The following is a 26,422-nucleotide window of genomic DNA, read 5'->3' as shown; positions in this document are numbered from 1 at the left end:
ATTTCTGCCTGCTGCCTGCCTTCGCCTTTGCATGCTAATGTCGACCACAAAAGTAGCGAGCAATAGAGAGGAAGAGAGAGAGAGAGAGCTGCTTTGAGTGTGGCACATCTTGGGTGCGAGAGCGTGTTGCCAAAGTTTTTGGCATGGCAACCATAAATTTATGCAAGCATCTTCGCTTTTCCCAACCCCCACTTTTACATACTGTGGCAACTTGTGCGCAATTACATGAGCATTTTGTGGTTGCACATATGAAATATGCATGCAATTTTGAATTTGCCATTCATTTAAATGTTTTCTTGATTACATTCTCACTGCCCCCTCGCCTTTGCCCCCATGTCACTTCCACTATATGTTTTGCCTGCCACAACAGAAGCTGCTGCAAATAATTCCATGCAACGCTATCATTGTCTTCTTGCGTCTTCTGTGCGTATGCGGTTAAGTTTGCCAGCCAGCTTTTAAATGAGCCACAATGCCTTTGGGGCATGCAACACACAATAGTAGCAAAACCAAACAGACAGTGCTGCTATTGCACAACAAGCAGATGCTCTTTCCAATACTAAGACAAATGAAAATGCTCCCAGTGGGCTCAACTGTGATATACCCGATACCCAATTTTAATATAGTCAAAACAATGCGGTATTATTCTTAAAATATACCAAAATACACATACTGAAAAAATACTGAAATATATATTTGATATATTAATACAAAAAAGTGTTGTCAAAACAATCATAACTACCAAAAAATTCTAAAATATGCCGAAAAGTATATTTGGTATATTAATATAACATGTGCTAATAAAAAGAGGGCTAGAGTGTGCTCGACGGTGACTTACCATAATACTGAAATATACCGAAATCTGTATTTGGTATATTGATAAAACAGGTCATAAAAATTATGGCCACCAAAAAGAATTTTAAAATATATTAATATAAAAGGTGTCAAAATATTATAGCTAGCAAAAATACTAAAATATACCGAAATGTATATTTGGTATTGAATGTGACATATGCTGCAAAAAAACTAAAGCTGTATCTCTTACGGGTAAAACTAATTTCCTAATCCTAATTCAGCTCACAGTTAATATGCCTTTCTTCAATTGCTTAACACCTTTAGGGTATTGCCGCAAATCTCTAGTTACAAAGGCTCAAAACTAAACACTAATTACATTTGTTGTTGCATATTTGCACTCCTCATGGAGTGGCATGTTGCACGCGCCTACAATTTGTCAGTCAATCAATTTATTGTTCTTACTTACTTTTGAAGACTTTGGCCCCAAACTTTCTCCTTGGACTCGAAAGAAAAAAAAAAACAGTCTGGACACAACTTTGCCGTCAAGTTACAAAAAACTGCTTGAAAATTGAAAGTTTTGATTTATAATCTGCAAAAGTTTTTTCGCTCTCGCTTCCTCTCTGAGCGCTATCTATTTCTATCTCGCTTCTAAACTGTCTAACGGCATTGAAGTGCATAAATATCATATATATATATCTCGATTCTCTTTTTTTGCCTGCCAAGTTTGTGACCGCCGCGCTGCAATCAAATTGAAAGCATTTTGGCCTGAGCCATAAGTAAGGCATTGTGTGCCCCTTGGGCAAGTCGTGTCAGCGACCACGCCCCCGCGTAAAACCATTATTATCGGATGGGGCAATCAATAAATTTTTAATAATCGCTGACTGTGAAACTATCTGGCAAGTTCTTGCCTTCATATTTATGACTCGAAACTTTCGCCCTTGGCGCCTTTTGATGTGCCACATAAATAGAGCGCAGCAAGCGGGAAAGCGAACTTAAAGTGCAGGACTCCGTGGCGTGGCAACTGCAACTGCAACTGGCAGCGAATTGTGTCATAAACTGTGCTTCTGTGATATCCACGTCACATCGTTCAGCTCGCAGCTTTGACACTTTTGCCCAGAGTTTGTGGCACAAAATCGATATTCTAGACATCATGTGAAGCCTCATTATGCTGCATGCAACTATAAATCACACAGATATTGTTAAATTTGTGCAACGTTGCTGCAACTTACATTTGCCACACATCAAAGCACATCACAGCTCGGCAGCAATTAAAGAAGATGCTAAATATTAAATACATTTATCACGCGCTGTTGCTTCAACATCAAAGACTTCCTTTAGGCAATCTAAAGATAACATCGCAGTTTCCGATAAATCTTCAATTTAGATATATCTAAACTTTTGACACATTTCGTGCTGCAAAGACAAATGACTCTTTAGTGTTAATAAATTATATTAAATATTTATTGCATTAACTTAAAATCTATGCTAACACTAAAGTCGCCTGACTGCTATCTAAGTCTAACTTTGGCAGTGTTAAAAATAGAAAAACAAATGCCAGAAGTGCATTTAACTGACAGTTGCAGTTGCTGTTGCTTTGTTTGTTGTCTGTGCTTATCGCAGTTGAGTTGTCAGAAAAAGTTGTGGGAAATGTTAAAAATATTTATAAAAATCATTTGTGTGGTTTAGTCCAGATAACAAATCATGGCAGAGACATTTTCAGCTACAAAATTTAAAAAAAAAAAAAAGAACTAAACAAACTCTTCTGAAAAATAAAGAAAATACACAGTTATAAAACCAAACAAAAATATCAACTATAAACTCTGCAGTTAAATGCCTTTATTCTGCGTTTAAAATTATGCGTAACAAAATAGTTTGTTAGGGATTTTTATGTCTGAGAAAATTTGCAGCTTGCACTTGGCCACATTTGTTGAGCATTTTCATATGTCTGGCGAGAAAGAGAGAAAGAAAAGGAAGAAGAGTCTTAGGAGAGGCTATCAAAATATGTTTAGAGAAGCACATTGAAGTTCTCTCCCAGTTGATGTGGCCATAAATCTCAATGTTTACCTTCTCAACGAAGCAAACAGTGAAATTAAAAATATGTTTTCTTCTCTTTTGTGTCAGACACAGCAGGATTTAGATTCAATTAAACTGTCAGCGGGACAAGATGTCCCTCAAGCCTCCCACTCGACACGCCATCCACAATATTTGTCATGCCGTGCAGCGAGCATTAAATTCGAATTAGCACAAAAGCACAGCAAGGGGATCGACTTCCCTTCTCTCTCTCTCTTTCTTTGCCAATGATTATGCTAAACACAAAGCGAAAGATTCGATTTTAAATGCGCCCAAGATTTATCGCTATCGACGCTATCATTTTTCATGCTCCTTGACTCAAGAGGTGACTGGGAAGGGGGAGTGACAGAGAAGGAGAGGGAGGCAGGTGGGCGAGCTGTCAACAGTTTCAGTTTGAGAACCGAAAACCGCAAAGGACACGCGAAGTTCGAACTGAGCGGCCATTGAGGCCATTCAAGGACAACAAAGTGGAAACTGAAACTGAAATGCGCGAGGGCAACCACAACGACAGTCTGTCCATCTGTCTGTCAGCTGGGGACAACTGACAACTTGAGAGTACAAATATTGGAATTGGGTGTAGTAGGTGAAGGAGATGGACACCTGTGGCTTTTGCTGGGCAATAAATCAATTTGCCTGACGTCTTGACATTACCTCTAATCACAGGGGACACGACTTGACTTCAACCAGAACTTTGCTGCCTTCTCCTTTACATTGAGAAGGATTTCCTTGTTCTGGGCGAAACCTGCTAATTCGAATAACTATAAATGACTTCAATGATAATCTGAAAGAAAAGGGAAAACTCTTTAAAGCTATCTAGTCTACAGATATTGTTTTCCTTTAAACTGACCAATGGAATCCCCTCTATGAACAGGCAATGAAATGGAATCCATTAGAATGACAATTCAATAGATTTGCCCTCTGAGTTGTCTGTGGGCGTGTCTGGTTGCGTTGTTGTTCAACTTATACTTAAATCATTGCCAAACCAAGCAAAACGTTCACTTCGTCCAAAGTCAAAGTCAGAGTGGAAAATATAGAAAAAGTTTACGACCCAAATAAAGCAATGTTCTGTGTGGGAAGATTGTCTGGTTGTTGGCTTGACATTTTGTTGATAATGTAGAAGTTTCTCGAAAGTATTCAGCTTACACTCATTTGCAATTTGAATATGAGTGAGGGAGAGTGAGTGCAAGTGTGAGTACAACATTCATTCGTAATCAATGAATGTCAGAAACAGGCCTCAACCAAGTGCAGACAGAATGCGAATTGAAGTGCGCTCTTCGGAATTAGCCAGCGCCGATTTATGACCACACTCGAAGCCCGTCTCGATGGTCATCGAGAGGATTCCGAATTCTGGCCATAATCCAGCAATTGTTTGGCATTTACACCGTCGGAATGAAGGGAATGTTCTGCTGGTCTTTTTAATGGAAATTATGCTGAATCCTTGCCAGCTTCTCTCTCATTGAATTCGACTGCATTTTGGGTGCTTGAAGGCAGAGTTGAACTTTGAATCCCCCACAGATAATGTAAAGGAGTAAAGGGTTGTCATCGTCTGGCTCTCTGCAATTGACATTTATCGCTGTCGCGTACTGAGGACACTTTGGAACAACTTAAAAACTCATTAACACGCGCAATGGAACTGGAAGAACAACAACAGGAAGAAGACAAAGCAGGAACAGATCCAACAATTGTTGTCGTTTTAAATGCTGTAATTCACTTGTTACTCACAATTATTCACTCATTTACCCATTTGGAGCATTACCCTTGTCAAATTAATTGAATCGGAGGTAAAGAACACGATAAAAGAAGGTTCTCATAACGAGGAATAAAGCTGCATCCTTTAGCTAATAATAACAAGCACTTTTTTTATTCATTGGTTGCTTATGTAAATTGTCTGATTCAAAATTAAGTTTGTTTGCTTTAAAGCTATTTCCTCAAACACCTTTAAGTGGCAGGACATTGGCTACTTAAGCACACATTTAACGTATCGTTCCCTTCATCAGTCATCATGTGCCCCACTTCATGCCCTTTCCCTCTCTCCACCTGAACTCTGTTCACATGTGCGTTTGGCGCTGGGCCTAAAGACAACCCGAGCACTTCTGACATAATTCCAGTTGTGCTCCTCCTTATCCTTCGCATCCTGTTCCTCGACAATTTTTGAATAACTAATGAAGGTGCCAGAAAAACAGAAAACAACAACTTAAACAATAACAGCAGAGCGAAAGAGAGAGAAAGAAGAAGCGAGTGAGTGAGAGAGAGGCGGGTTAGACTCGAGTGCTTGGCCTGAATATGAAATTTGGATATTCATCCAACTGTCGACATTCATCTTGCCAACTGTCTGTTCAACTGGTTGGCATTAGGAATGCCTGTCCTTTGTCCAGGACTTATGCGTCATTGTCAAAATATTAACAGCTGGCACATTCCGAGTCTCTCAAAGAGACAGAGAAAGCAACAGAGAAAGGCAGAGAGATCATATGAGAGCTTAAGCCTCGGCTGATGATGAAAAATAGGAATTTAACTATTGTGAAATATATTTTGGCAAATAAATTTGTGAGTGGCAAGTGAATGTGGGTCAAGGCGGTCAAACTAAATCCTTTCAGATTCGCACTCCTTTTCGTCTTCTGTTTCGTATCCTTGTTTCATTCTGATTCTTTGCCCCAACAGCTGTCCGAACTACATAAATCTATGAGAATGTTTGAGGAGGACTGAGCTTAGACTTTGGATTGTTTAAAGATTTCAATGCGAAGCTTACAAATTAAAAATGAATACATAATTTAACGTGAAAGGATTCAAGCAGCAATTCATCTCACTTTCCCAGTCACAACAATCACTCGACTTCAAATGCAGTTGCAACTTCAACGAAGCGTATAGGAGTATCGATTTCGCAGAGTGGCAAAAAGATAAAGAGAATGAGTGAGTGAGACAGGGGAGAGAATGTAAAAGGGGAAACTTCACTTGGGGTGTCATCGGATTCATATGGAGGAAATCTAAATAAATTTGCTTTTGAGTAAATGAAAAACAAACAGGGAAATCAAATATTAATGTGCTGTAACGCGATTCAGTCAACAATTCAATGGATATCCAAAGGATGCTTCAGTTCAATCATCGAGGACAATTCGAGTCCTGTATTTGCAACTGATACTGTTTCAATTTTTATTTCGCATTCGGATTCGAATTCTCTGATATTGATTCGTTTGTCGAGTCTCGTTAAGCAAACAGCGGCATTTAGGAAAATCAATGCGATTTGCCGCCAGTTTATTTGTCGATCAATTGAAATGAAGCAACATAAAAAACTGTCATTTAGTCGCTCGCAAATGAAGATACGAGTGCGAGTATATTCGAAACTCGAGTGAGTGTACTCACTCTCGTACTCTGGTTGAATATTTCCATTTTTCAGTTTCAGCTTCAGTTTTTTCTGGCCAGTTTAGTTATCCTCGCAATGTCACCATGAAAATGCCCGGAATAGCTGCGGCAGCGTCTGCCTCCAAATGGAGACGTCTCCATCAACATCAACAGCTGCCACACCTCTCCTCTTCTCTCCTCATTCTGCTTCTCGTTAGTCTGACGTGGCACAAAAACCTTTTTTGGTATTCAAATGTTATTTTTGGCGCAACATTTGTGGCATTTTTCTACTGCCCCGGCAAATACAAGGAAAACGTGTGAAAAGCGGAAGTGTTTTCCCTCTTTTCTCTCCCCTTGTTGACACTGAAATCCTTGGGAAACGCTTTGAGCGACCGCAGCTACGAAAACGCCTTCAAACTTTTCGCTAAATTGTTTGGTTTTTATTGTTGAATTGAAGCCGGAAGAGGAAAAGGATTTAGATTCGTGTTTGGGGTCGTCAAAGGGTTAAAAACAAACCGGAAAATATAAAGCTTGATGTATCCTTCGGCTGCTGAGCCACTTGAGGGTTATCCTCCTCAAAGGATGCCACTGATTATTCGGTAAGTAGAACAAGTTAAATGAGAATAGCTTCTGCTGTGTCTCCTGGCTTCACTCTGACTCAGCTTTAAGCATGCAAAGGTGATTGCATCTCTATTGAATGCATCGACACATTGTAAACTCAGGTGTGTGTATTCGAGTGTGTGTGTGCGGGTGTATTGGGGTGTGTGTGTTGCTGCTGCCATCAGCAAGATTCGAGAGGCAAGCAAATATTCGGGGACTGAACGAGTTACGGGCCTAAACTCAACTGTAGCCTGAAGAGAGACCCGAACAATAATTTCGATTAGTGAATCTGAGAGGCAGAAGGCAGAAATTTGTGCAGCAGCCGCAGGTGCAATTAAATGTTAATCGATTGTGTTTCTACTCGAAAATGGGCAACGACACGCCCACAGAATTCTGTGTGTGTGGGAGTTGGCATAATCAACTGCAGCTGAGGATGCAGAAGACCTTTTCAAGTTGCCCACTTTTATGAGCTGTTTGTTCCCTTTGCTTTTGGGGTTGAGTTTGGGTTTCTCTCTGCAGTCTATCGACAATTTCTGCAGCTCTCAAAAGGAACAGAGAGAGAAGGTACTTGTGTTTGTGTGTCAAATGCGTAATTAATTGTAAATAATTGCGCAACTGTCACTTGCAATTTATTAATTCGCAAAGTCAAAGTGAATGACCCCCAGAGAGGAATTTTCAGAGAAAGAACTTAAATCTTCATCCACTTTAATATGCTAAACTATTGCAACTGTCTGAAATGAATACACAAATCAAGCATACGCAGTGTTGTCGCCAGTTATAATTGTCAGTTAGGATCAGGCTCAACTTGTTTACCGATATTTGCATGTCAAACGCGTGGTAATTTTATATTACTGCGACACTTTTTGTCCCTTCCCTGCTTTTCCCTTTTCTCTCTCCTCTTCCCTCGCCCACGGGTCGAACGCATTATTTATGACTTGTACGTTTTCCGTGTTATTTTATAAACATTTTTCAAAATATGCTACAACTCAGACGTAGTGTTAGAGAGGGGGAATGAGAAGGGAGAGGAGGCTGCAACTGCTTGCCGACATCATAAAAAAGGAATTCTACGCGCCGGCGCTTTTATGTTTTATTTATGAGCTGAAGCAACACAGCGAAGACCCACACACACAAAAAAGTTAACATAGGGCCACAATGCGTGTCGCGTTTTAATGTGAGGAGACTCATTCGAAGGAGAAAAGAAGAGTCCTGTCTGGAGAGCAGGTTGCTCCACAAGATGTTAACTTTTATAGAGGTAATTACTGGGGAGGACAAGATAGAATGTGTTGGAAATATATATCTGAAATCGATTTTCTTGATATGCAGATTAAGCATTATCTGCACTCATAAATATACAGCAAAAGGCAAAGGGTCAAACGTTACGAGTTGACTTTCATTCATCCGAGTTAAGTTGAGTTGAGTGCAGTTACCCAGTGGCCCACGAGTCGTTTTGCTTGTGCTCTCCAGAGGCGGATGTATGATGAGAAGGAGAAGCCACAAATCGCCGTTTAAATATTAATACATCAATCCACTTAATATGTGAGTTTACAGCAGCGAATGATGCAATAAATATAAAAAAGGGAAAACAGCAGACAGACAGATAAGCAGCAGCAGAGAAAGCATCTAAAGATGATGAGCATATGTTGGAGTTATAAATCCAGCCAAGTTTCAGTTCAGTTCAGCACAGTTCAGTTTATTATCTGTACTTTTTCACATATCATCAACGAGTACACAACAAATGTCCATTAAAGTGAAGTCAAGTTGTAGTCATATTTTTGCCTTTTTCAATCTGCAATCTGGCCACAAAGCAAACAAGATTCTCATGTTGTAAGACAAAACAAATTTTGTTATAAGCGCGCACTTCCTGCCAGACTTCTGGCTCCTTGCTTCTTGTTCCTTGCTCCTTGCTATAGCACAAAGGAAGTATGCTGTTTGTTTGTTTATTTCTTCAACTTGCAATACAAACAAAAACTTGTTATTCCAAAAAAGCCGCCAGAGCCAAAATAGTAACAGAGACAGATACAAAATATCAGAGTACAATTTGCATTACATTTCCCAAGATAACTTTCAGAGAGAGAGGGATGAGGCGCGGAGGCTGCGTGGGTAGGAAATTTAGCTGTCCAGCGAATTTGTGGCTCTCTTGTAAGTTGCCAGTCAAAGATTGTGCAAAACATTTGTGTGCGCTTGTGCGTTATGATTGCGCAAGCAGAAAAAGAAATACACAGAAATATGCTTCAGATATTATCCCAGAACTTCTAGCACTCTTCCCCCTCTCCCCATCGACATGGCCGCAAAACTAAACTGCAACTGACATAATTACGTATGCAGAATATTTAAGTGCAATATGTATTTGCAACTTGCCACAACGAAGCGTCTGCTGAAAGGCCAAAGAGGGAAGAGGAGGTGAAGAAGTTCAACAAACTAAAGCTGCAAGTTGGTTTATGGTTTTTCTGCCACAACAGCAAATTGGCAGTGCATAAAAAATGCATTAAAAATTTGTTAATGAAAAAAATATCATAATATTTTATGCTCTTAAAACGTTTTTTCTTAATTTCTGTCTGCAAGTTTAAATGGTTTTTTGTTATGATAATTTAATTTAATATTGAGCTCAATGTTGTTGTGCATATGTACTTGATAAAATATCCTATAAAATCGATCATAGTACAGAACATAATAAATGAAGTTTGTAAAGTTTCTTGCTGCGTATTTAGCAATTTAATAACTACTTAATATTTTGCTTCTGTGCTTGTTGTAATAATGCATTTAAGATATTAGCAAATTATTATTATACAATTTTACTGAGAATTAAGTTAGTGTATCATTAAAAATTAAACGTTTTAATTATTTATTTTACATTTGCTGCTACTGTGTCTCAACTATTATTAATTCTGGTTAAAGAAATGTTGAAAATTAATTTTAAAAATTACATAATAATTATTTATTTTCAAATGAGAATTTTGAAATAATTAAATTACTGAAATACGGTTGTAATTATTTAAAAATTATAATGCTGTAGTGACTTAATAAATTATGTTTAGAGGAAGTTATGAAATATTTTACTGTGGCCTGACTGTAATTATCAATTTAACTGCTTAATATCTTACTATTTTTATTGGTTCATGCAAATTATTATCTATTTGTTAATGTATCCGACCCACAATAATAAATAAATAATTTTCTGAACAACAATAAAATTTAAAGTAATTGGAAGTGGTGGCAACTGTTTGGCATAATATATTGTGGCTGAACTGGAGTGTAAATGGGGAATTTAGTTTTTATACCAATATATAAACAATATTTAATATGTATTCTGAACAAAATTTATAACAATATTTTCTATATAACAATATATAAAAAATATTTTATAATGTGCTTATTTCAAACAAAATATTACCTAATTAATGGTTAATGCTTCCGCAACACAATTTAGTAAATTTCGCATGCAGAAACATTTTTAATAAATAGTTATACGAAGAACAACAAAATTTAAAATATGTTTATATAATTGTAAATATTTAGAATTTAAAATTATGTAGTGAGTACAATTGTTCAAATTGAATTTTTCAATTTAATTACATCTGACTTATTTTTTTTAACAAACTTGTGCCTGAAGGCCTTAGTCATTCAGGCTCATCTCATTGCAATAAGGAATTGTATTTGAAATTTGAATAAAAAAATGCACACAATAATTTTATTTTCTTTATTTGAATAAAATAATAAAAAAAAAACAATGCATAATAATTTAAAGAAACAACTACTTATAGTTTAAATAATAATAAACTGCAAAACAGTAAAGTTTAGAGTAATTTTAAATGCTGCCAACTATTTTGTAATTTACAATGGCGTAATAAATCGCGTCTCTTCACTTAGTGTCGCTGTTTCACTTAATCAACATAATATGTATTCAATTTGCTGTGCTCGTAATTAATTGAATTATAAGCTAATGTATGAATTCACTTTGTGCCACAACTGTTGCGCCTCGTCGTTCTCTCCTTCGTCGCCCACTACGACTGACTGCTGATGTAGTATTCACAAATCCAATTCAAGTTCAAGGGGGTGACTCGTCGTTGTTGTAGGCCTAATGCCGCCGCAGCAGTCAGAGAGACTCAGCCCCAGAGTTGGCCAACAAAAAGAGCCAACAACAACGCAGTCGGCGCCGCTCTTTGTATTAATTTGTGCACACATTCTTGGCCAATGAGATTTATGCGCTGCGTACAACATTTTTTTTCCGCTTTCTTGTTGTCGTTGTTGTTGTTGCTGTTGTTGTTGGGGCACCCACAATGCGAGCGATGTTCGAAAAAGGCGCGAAGTCACAGTCACAAAATAAATGTTTTGTTTTTGTTTTTCTTTCGTTGATTTGCTTTACATTTTTTGTGTTGACTTTTTTGCTTTTGCCTTTTCGCCTGCCAACGCACGTGTTTCGTTCGAAAGCTACGACGCAAGCGCAGCGAACAACGTTCGAAACTTAACGAAAGAACCACGAAGTCGCAGACGAAGCCGAAGTAACGTTCGGCTGCTCGTGCTTCGGCTGAGGACATACGCGAAGGCTGCCAATGAAGCGAAGCGTTTTGGTCGTCAGTTCGACTCGAAACTGCGCCGGAAGTGGACGCCAAACGTCGCCGTGTGTATTTTGGCAAACAACGAGCAGAAAGAAATAAAGTTCCGTTCGTTGTGCTCCGTGCTGTGTTTGATTGTGCAGTGCAAAGTTAGAAATGCATTGAATTTAAATAATTAATTTAATTGTTTTTCGAGAAATTTAAAAAAAAAAGTGCAAACAATAGTGTGACCAATGTTGCCAAGTGCTGCCGGAAGTAGCTGACCAACAAAATGTAAATACCGTTTTGTAACTGTTACCTCTGATATTGCCCCTTAAAATGCAATTTGCATGCTAGCAAATTCACAAGAAAAGAAAAGAGTATAAAAAAAAATTGCATTGCTGCTGCTGCTGCTGCTGCTGTTTCACTCGCTCCACGGACACGTAAATTTCACGGCAATCAGCCGAACACGCTGCAAGTCATCCCAAGTTCATTTGTTGCGCTGCGGCTGCTCCTTGGATCCCTGGAAGAGTAGACTCCACTTTGTTTCATCCAGCTTTTGCGCTGCCTTGAAATATTGCTTCCATTATTTATGTTAAGTTTATGCAACATTCTGCACGTTGCTCCGGTTGCTTCGGTTTGCTGCTTCGCTTGTGCCCCTTTGCGTCCTGCTGCTGCTGCTGCACTTGTTTTTAATATCCTTCAGCTTGTAAAGGAATTACAGCTGCTGCTGCTTCAGCTCCTGTTTGCTACGGTAACTCTTCGTCAGTCGCAGCACTGATCCAAATTACGCGGCAATGGTTTTTCTATCATTCGCCTCGTTATTGCTGCCGTCTTCTACACTCCTCTTGTTTGGTTCATTGCACTCGAAGTCAAAGTTATTGATAGCTTAAGCTCTCCGCATAAATAAAAGTCCATGAACCTTGTTTGCTGCTCTTGGCTTTTTCTGCTACTTATTGAAATGCAATCTTTAAGCGGATAAATGGGAAAATTCAATGTTGCTGAAAGTTGACTTTAACTTTTCAGTACGGGTATCGTTTAAATTAAACGTGTTAATTATTTATTCAACACTTCAAAATTGTCTCTTGCTGTTATTTATTGAAATTAAATCATGAAGCAAATAAATGAAAAAATTTAAAATGAAAAATGCAGATTAAAAGTTGACTTAATGAATGAAGTTCGAGTATGGTTAAAAATATATGTGTTAATTATAATTTTAACACTCAGAAATTAAATTTTTTTCTACTATTGAAATGCAGTCTTTAAGCATTTAAGTGCGGAAATTCAATGATGTTTAGAAATTGACTCTTAATTTAAAGTTTATACGTTTCAAATTACATTTGGCAATTATTAATTTTACACTGAAAAATTTACATTTTGAGCTACTTATTGAAATATAATCTGAAACTTAAATTTTGACTTTCAGTCTGAAAATATAACGTGTTAAATTCTTATTTTACACTCAGAAATTGATTTTTTCTGCTACTCATTAATTCTTAAGTCTGATCATAAAATTTAAACATGTTATTTTTTTACTTCACACAAAAATTTAAATTTTCTGGTACTCATTGAAAGCCAATCTTAAGCTTGAAAGTAGACTTGAAGTCTTAAGTTCATGTATCGTTATTTGTGTTTTAAATTAAACGTGTTAATTATTCATTTAATACTCGAAAACTACCACAAGCTCTCACTCTCCTTCTCTCTTGACTTTCCCTCTGCCTTTGCTTTGTTCAAATGGACCGCAAGTCTCTTTCTCTGTGTGTGTTTTTTGTCTTTGCTAAGCTCATTACGGAACTGCCTATAAGCAAGGTTCTATTCTGGTATAGTACTTGTGGCAACAGCCAAAGGGCGCGCCTACTGTGTATTGTTTTTGCATGTCCTCCATTTCGAAACAAAAGATAATAACAGCCCCCAAAAAAAAATGAACTAATTAGCGCTTCAAGGCGAACACAACAAAATAAGCACAAGAAGAAAAAATACTTGTAAAAACATATAAAAAACTGCTTTTGTTTTGGTTTATTTTTTTGTGGGTCTTGGCAATTATAATGTTGAATGGGTTTTTTGTTGCGAGTGGGAAGAGGTAGGAATTCGAAAGATGCCAGTGATGCATATAAATGAACCTTTTAATATTCATTAAGATTGTCAAATATATTCTCCATGTCCGTCTCCGTTTCTTGTGTTTTGTTTTGTTTTGTTTGCTCGACAATTTCGGAGCTCTCGTCGTTTTGGCAACTTAATGCGTTTTCGTGTTTGTGGCTGCAGCTGCTTTTCCGTTTTCCTCTCAACGTTGCTCGGTTGCTTGGATGCCGTTGCTCGGCTGCTGCTTGCTGCTTTCAAGAGGAAACTGCCAACTGCCTTTGCACCATTATCCATTCTCTCTGACATCCTGTCAAGCAATTCCATTTGCGATGTGGCGGCTGTCAGTTTGGCGCATTGCTGCTCAGCTGGTTGTCTCACTGCCACTCAAGATGCAAGTCGGTGGATGACAGCCCTTGGATGCCATTTCTTTGCCACCTCCGAGCATAATTTACATTGTCGTGAAGGGAATTGAAAATTCCTTTGCCAGCTAGAGAAAGAGAGAGTGAGAACTGCTCTCACACAAGTTGTGTGTGTGTGTGTGTGTGTGTGTGTGTGGATAGAAAAGTTAGCCTTGCCTGTTGAGTTGTGATTTTTAGCCTTGTTCATTTGTTTTCAGACTGATTGCATCATAATTACCCCCGCCCTCTGCTCTTCCTAAGTGCTTTTTAACGAGCTGCTGCTATAGCTACAGCTGCTGCCTCTTCACCCGTTTGTCCACTTTTGGGGGCAAATTTGCGTTGGCCAACACACATGACCGAAAACAAATGCTGTAATTTCCAGTCATGTGCGTTTGCTCTGATTTTGTCGCTATAATCTGCTACATGAACCCATAATTTGTAATTTCAACCTAATTACTTTGACTGCCAGTTGTATATACGTATATAGACTGACCCTGCGGGGCGAAGCGAGGCGGGAGGCGTGACGAAGGCAAAAACATTGTCGTCAGCCATAAAATGTCAGCAGCAAGCAACAAAACGCCCATTTCGACAGCAGCCGCAGCCTTCACTTACAACTTACACACAGACACACGCACGCACATGTTAACACTCTGCCACGCCCACATAGTCAGTCAGTCTGTGAATGGGGGTCAGTCACACATGTTGTTGTTCGACGACTCGTATTTGCGGCTGCCACATATTCCTGGCATTTGCGGTGCGACATATGTAAATTTCTGACAGCTGTTTGGAGGTCATTGAAATTGATTTTTAGTTTGTATCACAAAATAAAGGATACGCAAATAGTAGCCAGAAATAGTCGCAGTAGTAGTGCCTATAAGAAATAGATTAAGAGTTGACCCATTAACAATAATGGATGAAGGATTGACAGTTCTATGAATTATGATAGCATACTTTTCGGGGCATGTCGTGCGAGCGACTTTTTGTGAGGGAATTTTGCGATATAAATAGATTGCCATTTAATACGAAACGATGAACACACAAGTGAAGAAATAAGATAGAAAGATAAGAAATTAAAGTTTACTATAAGAGCTAAGGATATGAAGAATATATTTTACCAGGAACCGTAAATAATCATTAATAATAATAGTACAGATATTGTATAGCATACTTTTCAGGGCGCAACATGTGAATTTTTGGGCAATCTTATAAGTTGTTATTTTATTCAAAGTAAAGATGTTGGAGAAAAAGAAATTAAGTTTTGGACGTTGAAAACTTTAGATTATCTATTACAAATGCACTTTTTCCTAATAATGAGCTGTGTTTACATATAAAACATTGTTAAATTACTTTTGGCTATAACAATGAACAGCGTAATATTATTATTTTGTTTTGTTTGTTTTAATAAATTACTCTCTTGAAATTAACTTAAAAAAGATCGAAGTGAATTACATGTTTATTTTTGGAATAAATGGTTCAAGTACATGGTTCATTTTAATGTTTCCTTTCATTTTAATAGAATTTGATCTCAGTAGTAATTATTAAGAAAAAATACAATTTAAAAGCCTTGATTAGAGCAGAAAGGGCAATACAAATAAATATCAATATATTCCATATAAAAATTATTCCTATCACTGGACTACAGATAAATTATAAATAGATGGCTAAGAATATATTTATTATTCTATCAGTAAAAATGACAATATTTATTATAAGCTTTGTATAATAGATTCTTCAAAAACAATGTTGCAAAGTAATCAAAGTGTTTCATTCTCATGGCCATATGCATATTGATATGCATGGAATTTGTGGTGTTAATCGAATAAATTTAAATTAAAAATGCCATTGCCTAGTTTGCCGGCACACGCTGAGCTCTTAGTGGAATTGCATTTTTTTTTTCTTTTTGCCGTCTGTACGGGCAATTAAACAATTTGCGACACATTTTATTGCCTCGTACAAATGATTCGGAGTTTTTCTGTCGAAATAAAAATGCTGCATACATATTTAAAATATCTTGTAATTTTTTTCAATTTAAATAGTTTAACGCGTTGGTTTTTGGGCTGATTGCCCGCAGAGCAGAGCAGCGAGAGACTCTATACATTGTTCATTATATTTAACAGCTGCAGCTGCGATGTATGATTTTTTATCGTTCATCAAAAATGAGTAATGAAAAAGTATCACAAAAATGCGGCGCAAATAAAAAAATGAGATGAACTCGAACGCGAACTCGAGACAGGCGTATGATGGGCGAGCGGGTTGTTTACATTTTATTTGACTGAGTAAATATTCTATATATATATATATATATATATATATATATATATATATGGGACTGGACAGTTTTAAATACAGCAAATAATAATAAAATAAGAATGTAAATAAACGATGATTCGTTTTATTATTAAATGCATGTGTATAAATATTTAAGCCAAGCGACGCGAGCGACAAAAACGTGGCAGTTAAATCAAAAATTAATGTCTTGATGCTGCGGCCACTGCAGTAACGGTACTTTACCGGGTACTCCAAATGGGAGTGGTGAATGTGACAGAGGGTGGAGGGTGATGTCAGAGTGGGTACAGGAAGCTGATATGTCATGTGCATTCATAAATCATTTCACAAAATTGAACCGACCAAGTCGCAGGACACCACAAAACCCAATCGCATCACTTGGTTAAAGTGTATTTAAATGCAGTCACCTAAAGACAGCAGGCAGGCAGACAATGTTGACAACTAGGAGTATTATGATGTTTGTTAAGATACTCTTATTTTATCCTTATTCAGATTTATTTTAATAATTATAAGTTTTATTAACAATATGATAAATTTATATGTTTTGAAAAAGTAATTATTATTTGAGTTGTCTTGGACTTAATCAATTATTATTTTTCTAAACTGAATTTAAATTAACAATTACTGTATTTCAATAATTTATTTACGACTGAATAAACATTTTCTGTCCTTGCTTTACATGATATATAAGCTATAGTTGTAAAAATTTGATTCAGCTAAAATCAAAACTTAGTTACAGTTAGTAGTTGATCATAATAATACAAAGTTTCTTTAATTTAAGGATTTCGAATTTTATGTATTTATTTTAATTATATAAATGATACAAGCTCAATTCTGAGTACTAAATATTATTCTAAACCTTCAGCTTCTTGTTAATTTAATGACTTTTATCTAGTACTCAATTTCATTAAAGTTAAGAATTCAGTTTATAATATTGTTCAGTTCCAAGTAATTTGTGTTTTTTTTATTTTTTACTATTATATTCTCACAGTGTCACAATTTTGTATTTAATTTCACATTTAACTCAATTTGACACTCTTGATTGCCATTTATTTTGTATATTCAGCTATAGCTAAACATTTCACATTTCCTGTTAAATCAACTTAGCTTTTACATATTTTCTTTGACTGCCATTAGTCATCTGAATGTACTTGTTATTTCATTGGACTGACATCAGCCACAGGCACACTTAACTGTTTGCTAAATATCGACAACTAGTCAGATTTAGCTCTCCATAAATCACTTTTGAAATGAACACACAAAACGCTTGACATAGTCGCCATGCTCTGTTGGGGAGTTGAAGTAGACAATAGTGAAAGATGGAATCGAAATGAAACGAAATGTAACAATTCATGCGCAATGAAAATGTGGCCATGTTATGACAACGACAACAACAGCAACATCAACAGGAAAATAGCAGCAAAAGCAACAGAAACAGCAGCAGCAACTACAACTGCAATAACTGTAATAAAAGCAAAAGCAACAAGAATAACAAGAACGATGCGTAGAGCGGTCATAAAATAGCAACATCAATGCAGCGCGTTCATTTGTATACACAACTGACCGGAATACAGTGCTATTAATAATAAATGTAGCAATGGCAACACATACACTGACATCACACACACTCGCACACACACAGTGACATACAGAGCAGCAGTCAAATGAACTTTGCAAACCGAAAATCCCAACAAACAACAACGAAACAACAACGCAGAGGAGTCATTGCCCATAAACGAAGCCTCGTAGGAGCTGCAATGCGTATATGACATTGTTGTTGTTGTAGTCAGTCATACACACACACACACATACACAGAGCATATACAACATTGTAAAGCCCACACAACAACAAATGAACATGCGAGTGCCATAATAATAATAAATGCCATAATCCCTTGAATTGGCGCGCCTCTGCGCTCTCTCTTTCTCATATCTCTGCTCTCTTTCCCCAACTCCCACGCGTTGCCGTATACAATTTTTATTTTCAATTTTCATTGTTTCATCTGCAGCAACAAAAACAACAACAACAACAGTCACGAGAGCAACAAGAACGACCACAACAATCACAACAACGAGCAACGACGACTACGACAACAATGCAAAGCGGCGCGTCAAGTGAATTAAGCGATTTTTAAAGCTTTACGCTAAATGAAATTTGAATTGCCATTTTCTGGAAATTGGAAAAGTGGAAAGTGTTCACTTGTGTGTGCAAATTAAATTACGCAAAACAAATAAATGTAAATCATTCCTTTTCACCCGCACACTCACTCGCAAAACAAAACAAACAACATCAACATGTATGAGAAATCAAAGTAAATCTGCGATATCCAAATGCAAATATCTATGAAATGAATGCAGAACGCTGTGAAAACTAAATAACCAAACAACATTTCGTGTAATTCAACAAACTGTGTGTGCGTGTGCGTGGGTGTGCAAGTGTGTGTGTATTTTACTAATTCTGATTAAACACACAAATCTGTGAATAACACACAACACAAAATGTTTATCATTACGGTAATTAAACTCTTGCTAATTGCGCTCAACATATTTCCAAGCCGTTTCACAAATCGGCGAATTATGTTTCTCATCTACATGACGAATCTAGTGACACATGGTGAGTACTAAATTTTAATTGTCATATTTTAGTGTTAAAGTGGTTGAATTTAAACTGCAGTAAATTTTAGAAAATTTTCATAGCATACTTATTTGGGCTGTCGGAATTATATTTTGTTATGGATCTTTTTGGTGACAATTATTAACTTAATAGAAACATGATACGAAAATAGGGAAAAATATGTATTTTCTCCATAATAAATGAAAACAATAAATAATTTTGCAGATTTAATTTTATTTTTTAAATATTGGGAAATAAAATGTTGCATACATGAAACCAATTTGTGAAGGATAAGTTAAATATTTTCGTTCGTGTAGTTGGAGCTTTTTTTAGCTTCATTGTAGAACAATTTACTAATTATACTAACAGCAGGTTATAGAAATGTAAAGTGAAAGTTTTTTGTCCTTGACAAGATATAGTATAATAATAATGCTTTAATATGTAAAAAACTTCTGTTGCAGTTCGGTCTTAGGTCTATGCACTATTTTTTATCTAATAGTATATCAATTAACCAAATATAACATTTAGTATATTTTTGTGCTTTTTTAAATTTATATCAAATATATCCTTCCGTATATTTAAGTATATTCATTTTTTATATTTTAAGAATAATACCACATTGTTTTGCTTTTATTGAAAATAAGCAGCCCATATCTCACAATCGAGAACATTCGAAAGTAACTTGTTTTAAATATTGAATAGGTTATCTTTTATTTATACATTTTTTATATTAAAAATAATAGAAATATCTATACTGTCAATTTATATTCACATAGCAGTTTGTATTCACTAAAAATATTAAACATAATTCTATTTACACCTGCTATTATCACACTTTTTGAACCTTATTTATAAAGCGCAAGTTTCTCGACTCTTTGTTAGCGAAGTTCCCCTTTTATTTGCACCATCTCGCGAATTTAGATTAGAGATTAACATTGCATAAATTTGCAAGTCAATCTTCTAGAATTTTAAAGCAAAGTAGCCGCATTTTCGGAACCCTCCCACGAAGCTACTTCACGCGCAACTGCTTTAAAATTTAGCGAGCACACCCTTAATGCTTGACTCCTTTTCGGAGTGAACAAAGGATTTGCAGACTGTTGCGAGGTGTTTGGTGTCGAAACTGCTGGGAGCCGCGTCATAATTTAATTAGTAAAATGAGACCTCAAATTGCCGGGCGACGGCAGCAGCAACGGCGACGGCGACGACAACGATGCCGGCTTGCATTCAATTTCAATGCCAGCTACGTTGTATCCGCATCCGTGTCCGTGTCGATGTTGATGTCTGTATCTGAGTGTGTTGCTGCAGGTCGCAATGTGGCAGGTGAGGCAGTTTTGTGTGTGTGTGTGCGTTGCTGGTATGCGGGAAGCCAGCTGCGTGTTGCAGATAACAAGCTGCAGAAAGGTACATCCACTTGCCTCCGCCTGCTGCTGCTGATGGTGTTTTGCTTTTGTGCAACATTTCCGCAGCAAAAGCAGCACACGAAATGAAAGCGTAGCAAAAACAAAAGTGCCATTCCCAGCAGCAGCAACAACCAAGGACGTCCGCGACGTGCCTTGCAACAGGCTGCGGTTGGCGCTCAAAACTCCATCTCCAACTGCCGGCTAGATAAAAAATTGCTTTGTTAAATTATTTCATAATGACACTAACAGCAGCCCGTTGATTATATTTAGCCTGCGGGTCATGGACATCCGGCAACAGCAGCCAGCAACAGCAGCAACTGCAGTTGCAACTGCACCTTATTTAAATATGCTGAGCCATAAATTATATCACTTTCTCCAGCAGCTTTGGCACGTTGCGCTTCCGACATAAATAGATGTATTTTTATAATTAGTAAAACATTAAATTTTAGCTGCCCAATAAAAGTATGCAATCTGTCCAATCAATTTAAATTTTAATTAAACATAAATTTTATTTTCAATTATAGAGTATATTAGACTGCGACTTTGGTCAACTATTCTCTATTTTTTGTTGCGCCTGCTTGGCTGCTCATTAACTAACCGACTTGTTTATGCCACTCTTCATTCGCAGTTATGATGGATGAGCCACGCTTTGCACAGCCCATACCGAATGTCACCGTTGCCGTCGGCCGTGATGCGAATCTGCCCTGTGTGGTCGAGCATTTGGGTGGCTATAAGGTAAGTCAAATGCAGCGGAGAGCGAGGGAGGCGTGTCATAAATCGTGCGTACTGTGTGTGAACATTGCCGTCATTGAATGGAAGTTTCAAGCTGGCGACTCTGTCTAAAATCAATTTTGTGAATTGCTCGCAAATACGCACCAAGAGCGAGAGATAGACTCAAACACAGACTACGTCAGCTTGCGTGTTGAATTGACAGCCAGAGATAAAGGCAGACGTGATGTTGTGCCACTGACAAGTTGTGGCCTATGGGCGCCAAGTGACAAGGAAATCGAAAAGGGAATGGAAAATGATTAAAGTTCTCTACGAGAAAGTGAAGCAATAACTCAATCTTTAAAGCAGCCAAAGTCTTAATGCCAAGAAAATCACTTATCATTTATCTCCTTGGACACTGCGCGTTCATAACAAATCACAAATATTTACTCGCCATATCAAACTTCATATAAAACTGTGCACAGAGTCCTTTCTCATGTGTGTCCTTGTCACAAAGACCGAGTGAATGCTTGGCGCGCTTATTGGACTTCCATCAGGCGCAGAGAGAAAGCTATTGTTGGTTGGGAAGCTGAAAACGAGAAACTCATTGCTGTCACTGGGCAGTAAAGTAAATTTGAAAAGTTTGCTGCACAAAATCCAGTGGCAGACTCCAGACTCAGTGCTTGTCCTTATGTCACACGCAACGCAAACCAAAAGAATGAAAAGTATATTAAACAAGTGAGAAAGCTACAGTCGAGTGTGCTCGACTGTGAAATACCCGTTACCCATTTTCAACAAAAGTAAAATAGTTTGGTTTTATTCTAAAAGTATATATATACCGAAGGAATTCTAAAATGTACTGAAGATTATGTTTGGTATATCGATGATGCTATAATGCTCTAAATATACCATATATTTTCAATTATACTTTAGAGTAAAGAACCATATAGTACAAAATATACCAGAGACTACAATATATACCATCCAATAAAAATATATACTTAAGTGTACAAAATATATCAAAGTGTAGAAAGTATACCTTATATACCATAGATGACAAAATATACCATTTAGTGCAAAATGTACCATAATATACCACATTACCAACCAAAGTAACTAAGAGTCGACAGCGATTTTCAGACATATAAATCCATTTATTAAATAACTACTTTAAAGGGCTGTAGATGATTGCTTCTGCCTGTTACATATATTTGCGGAAATCACAAAGTTATAATACCCTTCTACGTTTTGGGTAGCAGGTATAAAAAGCGGAAACAGCTGTCAACTTGGCTTGCTGCTGGCTACATCTCTTCATTTATTACAAATGTCTGAGTTATATATTATGTGTGTTTTCGTTTTAGGTGGCCTGGATACACATTGATCGACAGATGATACTCACCATACACAGACACGTTATATCAAGGATACCACGGTACAGTATTACGTACACGGACAACACGTGGCTACTGCATGTGAATCAGGCGCATCAGGATGATCGCGGCTATTACATGTGCCAGGTGAACACCAATCCCATGATTAGCCAGGTGGGCTATCTGCAGGTTGTAGGTGAGTAGTCAGTCAACCTTCTCTCTCCATCCGATGTTCTATGTTAATTCATGCTTCCCCTAATGCCCATGGCAGTGCCACCCAACATACTGGACATTGAGAGCACACCATCTTCGGTGGCGGTGCGTGAAAACCAAAACATCAACATGACATGTCGCGCCGATGGTTTTCCCACACCCAAAATCATTTGGCGACGCGAGGATGGCGAGGAAATTGCCGTTGAAAAGAAGAAGAAAGGTATGCGCCAAAAGTTTTTTGCTGCTGCCCTCGGTCGGTCTCATTGAAAATTCTCTATGCTCGGCACGTTTATTTCCATGGTGCGGACAACACTTCCTTCCGGCAAACATTCAGTGCTTGTGTACGATGGCGATGTGCTGCCGCTGACCAAAGTGAGCCGCAATGAGATGGGCGCCTATCTGTGCATTGCCACCAATGGAGTGCCGCCCTCAGTGTCCAAGCGGATCATATTGGATGTGGAGTGTAAGTAGTTGTAGTTATAGTAGTAGAGCTAAAGCAAAAGCCAAAAGCCAAATAGTGGACTTAAAGTGCCAGACGGGGAGGACATCGACTCGAGACTGGGACTGGGAAGTAAATGTAAAACTATATCTACATGGTATTGACGCTAGTCGAAGGATACGTATGAGCGAGCAAGCGAGCCTGGGCACATTATTATTGCCATGGCTGTAACACGCGCGTGCACTTAACGAGCACGACGACAACGACGACGACTAGCAGACGTTAAGGGATGGGGGATAGCTGTATCTATGCGGCAATTCATCCATCTATATGTGTGTGTGGAGCAGAGCGTACCTGCTGCTCATCAATTTAACTGCAAGGCGCGCTCGTCCCCCCGTGACAAACGCAGATCCTGGCTTGGTGGTTCTTGCTAATGCAGCTGATATACTACTCTTCCTTTATATAGTATGTATGTACATATATGTGTACGCGACTGTTGCACGCCGTTTGCCCAAGTAAACGCTTGTTAATCCTAACGAGTTTCTGCTGCCACCCCCTAAATGCCTCCCTCTCTACCTCCCTCCCTCCATTCCATTCGCCGCGTCGCGTTTGCTGCGCATTGACAATAATTCACGTCACGTACCTGCAATAAAGTCACTTGCCGGCATTGCACGTATGATTTTGACGGCATTTCGCTGCTATCTCGCTCTATCATATGCATACGGCTATCTCTCATTCTTTTTTTTCCTATTTTATTATGAACGGTTTTGTGCGTCGAAGGTAGAATTGCCACCAGAGAGAGAGGTAAGCTAGGCATTGTTGGCAGCGGCGTTTCAATTCTCCTCTTCTCGTTCGCTGTTTCAATTTTCGTTTGTGTGTGTGTGTTTCACAAAACTGGGACAAACTATTGAAAAATTCGAAAATCTGTTGGAGAAAGCAGAATGTGCCAACAGCAAGCGTTGTGTCAGTGTTCAAGCACAAACCACAACTAAATTGATAGAAATTCAACTTACTATACACAACATAAATTCACTTTTTTTGTGCCTTTGCCAAAGCCAAAAGCTTAAAATTAATAATATTTTGAGGAATTTCAATAAAATATAAGCTTATAAATTTTGTTGGAAGATGCCGCAAAACCAATAACGAAATGCAAAAGACAAGGGAGAATATGCTTAATGAGGGTGCCGGACTGTCGAATATCCTGTGTTAGAATAAAATTAAAAATAATCTATAAATACAGTTATATACATAACATATATTTGAATTTGAGAGTTTTTATTTGGTAAATATTATTGAGTGAAAATATTATTTGAATTTTGTTTGCTCGTTTGCCAAATATTCTATGATGATAAATCAATAAAAGTAATCTGTGAGTATATAAAATGATTACAAATAAAATATTTGTTACATATTTGATTTCGTAAGTTCACTTTAGAAATATGTATGTTATTGTATAGCAATAACAGATGTATAGATATTATTATTTCCAATAAGAATTATAAATAATTGAATCCACATATAAATTGCGAGTGCTGGATACTGATGACTAACACTAAAATACTTCAATGTATTAAATAATCATTTTTGTGCAGTATTCATTGAATACTGAATGCATAAAATTCATATATTTTTGCATTTTCAACTATGCTACACTTTTGCTTGATGACTATTACTAAAATACTCGAAAGCATTAAGTAAAAGTAGTTTAAAGTATTTATTGAATACTAAACGTATACCATAAATATTTTTCCATTTTCTTGCAATTAGTATACAAAGTCATCTATGAAAATGTCTGCCTCTTGTACACACTTTTATCATGCAACAAATTATGAAATTCTTCATGAAACTATTGAATAGAAAGTAAAGTATTTCTAATTGGACTTTTGACTATTAAAAGATTTTATGTAAATGTTGAATTCAACTTTTTTTCAAAGGATAGACCGATTTTATTGCTTAAACAGTGTTGCTTCGCCAAACTTTAATATTAGAGGAGAACATTCAACTCAATACGCATCGAGCTAGTATTGGCAGAAAAACTCTGTATGCTGTAGCTGTGATGTAATAATCCCAAAAACCCACAGCACGTACTTTCTCTGCTAAACTTTACAATTCTTTTCTCGTTTTTTTTTTTTTTTGGTGTGGTGTTTTCTTTTTTCTTTTTTTTTAGGAACTCGAGAAGGCAAACGTGTGTTGTGTCTCGGTGTTTCATGACAGCCATGTCTCGCATAAGTTTTTCAGCTTTGTCATTGCACTTTCATTTTAAGCTTGGCAGACAGACAGAAGGACAGACACACATTGAACATACGTAATGCTGCAGCTTATGCGTGCTTTGGCCAAACGCTTAAAATGCAATGCCACCTTGCCACACACACACGCACACACACACACGGAGACATAGATGGGGTGACTCTTATATATATAGTATTTTCTCTGAGGTATCATTTACTTTACTGACATTTGCCACCACCTTCTCTCGCTCCTCTTCTTTTACAGTCTCGCCCATGATTTGGGTGCCGAATCAACTTGTTGGCGCGCCAGCTGGCACAGATGTAACCATCGATTGCCACACGGAGGCGCATCCCAAGTGAGTTGTTTGCCACTTGTTTTCCTTTTTGTTTTGATGTGCGCATTTTCTTTTTGCATTTGATTTGAAGCTGCTTTGCACTTTGCTGGGCGCTGCCATTAAACTGATGAAATGTTTGCGTCAACTTTCTTTGCAGAGCCATCATCTATTGGGTGTACAATTCAGTGATGGTATTGCCGAGCAAAAAGTATAAGACCGACTACACGGAGAACTCATATCGGTAAAGCGCCGTTGTTAAATATTTATTATGCATTTGCACTTGCACCTGACAGTAGACGAGTGTGTTCCCAAAAGTCAAACCTCCCGCATTTCACCAAATTGCAAATGAAGTTGGCCTGACAAGATTTTAAAGATCAAGAGTCAAGGGCAACTTGGAGAAAACGCTGGCCGGAACACACGGCTCTGTCACTTTACTACCACTTGTATCTGTATCTCTTGTATATATTTGTATCTATTTCGTGTAGTGCACACATGAAACTGACGATAAGAAACCTGCAATATGGCGACTTTGGCAACTATCGATGCATCTCAAAGAACTCGCTGGGGGAAACGGAAGGCTCCATACGTGTTTATGGTAAGTGTAGCGTTTGTATTGGTAGCTTAAGTGCACTAGTTGCAGCAAACACACACATCTATACATACACACACACATTCACCTGCTGTTGCAATGCAATATCGAGCGCCTTTTGTGCCACAATTTTGCCAAAAGCTTTTACCTATGTGCCGCTCCAGCGCGCCCACAAGCAGTCCAACCGAATCGAGTCGAGTAGAGTTGAAGCAATGTTGCCACGTCTGGCTATGAGACGCCTCCACTCCCCTCCCCTCTCTCTCTCCCGCTCTCTTCGATAAGTGTGCTCTTCTGTGCACTGTGCTCTCGAGCGTAAAACTAAACGAGCGACCACCAACGAAGCTGAACTCTACGTCTGGCTCTCGGTGATTCCAACGCTCTATGTCTGGGTTTTCAAATTCGCAATACACTGACAGGACACGTGGATACATTC

The 26,422-nt window shown here is 37.7% G+C and overlaps 1 protein-coding gene across 8 annotated transcripts in view; it reads left to right on the top strand.

Annotated features, from left to right (window-relative positions):
* Window positions 1-26,422, top strand: part of LOC117572509 (lachesin) — a 174,600-nt gene that overhangs the window by 28,237 nt on the left and 119,941 nt on the right. For 3 of the 8 annotated variants that reach the window (XM_052005210.1, XM_052005214.1, XM_052005213.1), the window contains exons 3-10: window positions 18,103-18,707; window positions 20,736-20,842; window positions 22,177-22,381; window positions 22,457-22,618; window positions 22,733-22,861; window positions 25,331-25,421; window positions 25,558-25,641; window positions 25,886-25,995. In XM_052005210.1, coding sequence (XP_051861170.1) covers window positions 18,593-18,707; window positions 20,736-20,842; window positions 22,177-22,381; window positions 22,457-22,618; window positions 22,733-22,861; window positions 25,331-25,421; window positions 25,558-25,641; window positions 25,886-25,995 — 1,003 coding nt within the window. In that variant the 5' untranslated portion in view covers window positions 18,103-18,592. Of the gene's footprint in view, window positions 1-11,474; window positions 11,625-18,102; window positions 18,708-20,735; window positions 20,843-22,176; window positions 22,382-22,456; window positions 22,619-22,732; window positions 22,862-23,789; window positions 24,120-24,159; window positions 24,207-25,330; window positions 25,422-25,491; window positions 25,642-25,885; window positions 25,996-26,422 lie in introns of those variants that run through there. The other 5 variants (XM_052005211.1, XM_052005215.1, XM_052005216.1 and 2 more) reach the window with 5 other exon arrangements.

This window comes from Drosophila albomicans, chromosome 3 (assembly GCF_009650485.2).
Source record: "Drosophila albomicans strain 15112-1751.03 chromosome 3, ASM965048v2, whole genome shotgun sequence".
NCBI lineage: Eukaryota > Metazoa > Arthropoda > Insecta > Diptera > Drosophilidae > Drosophila > Drosophila albomicans.
The sequence above is the reverse complement of the archived record's forward strand: the minus strand, read 5'-3'. Positions and strand labels throughout refer to the sequence as shown.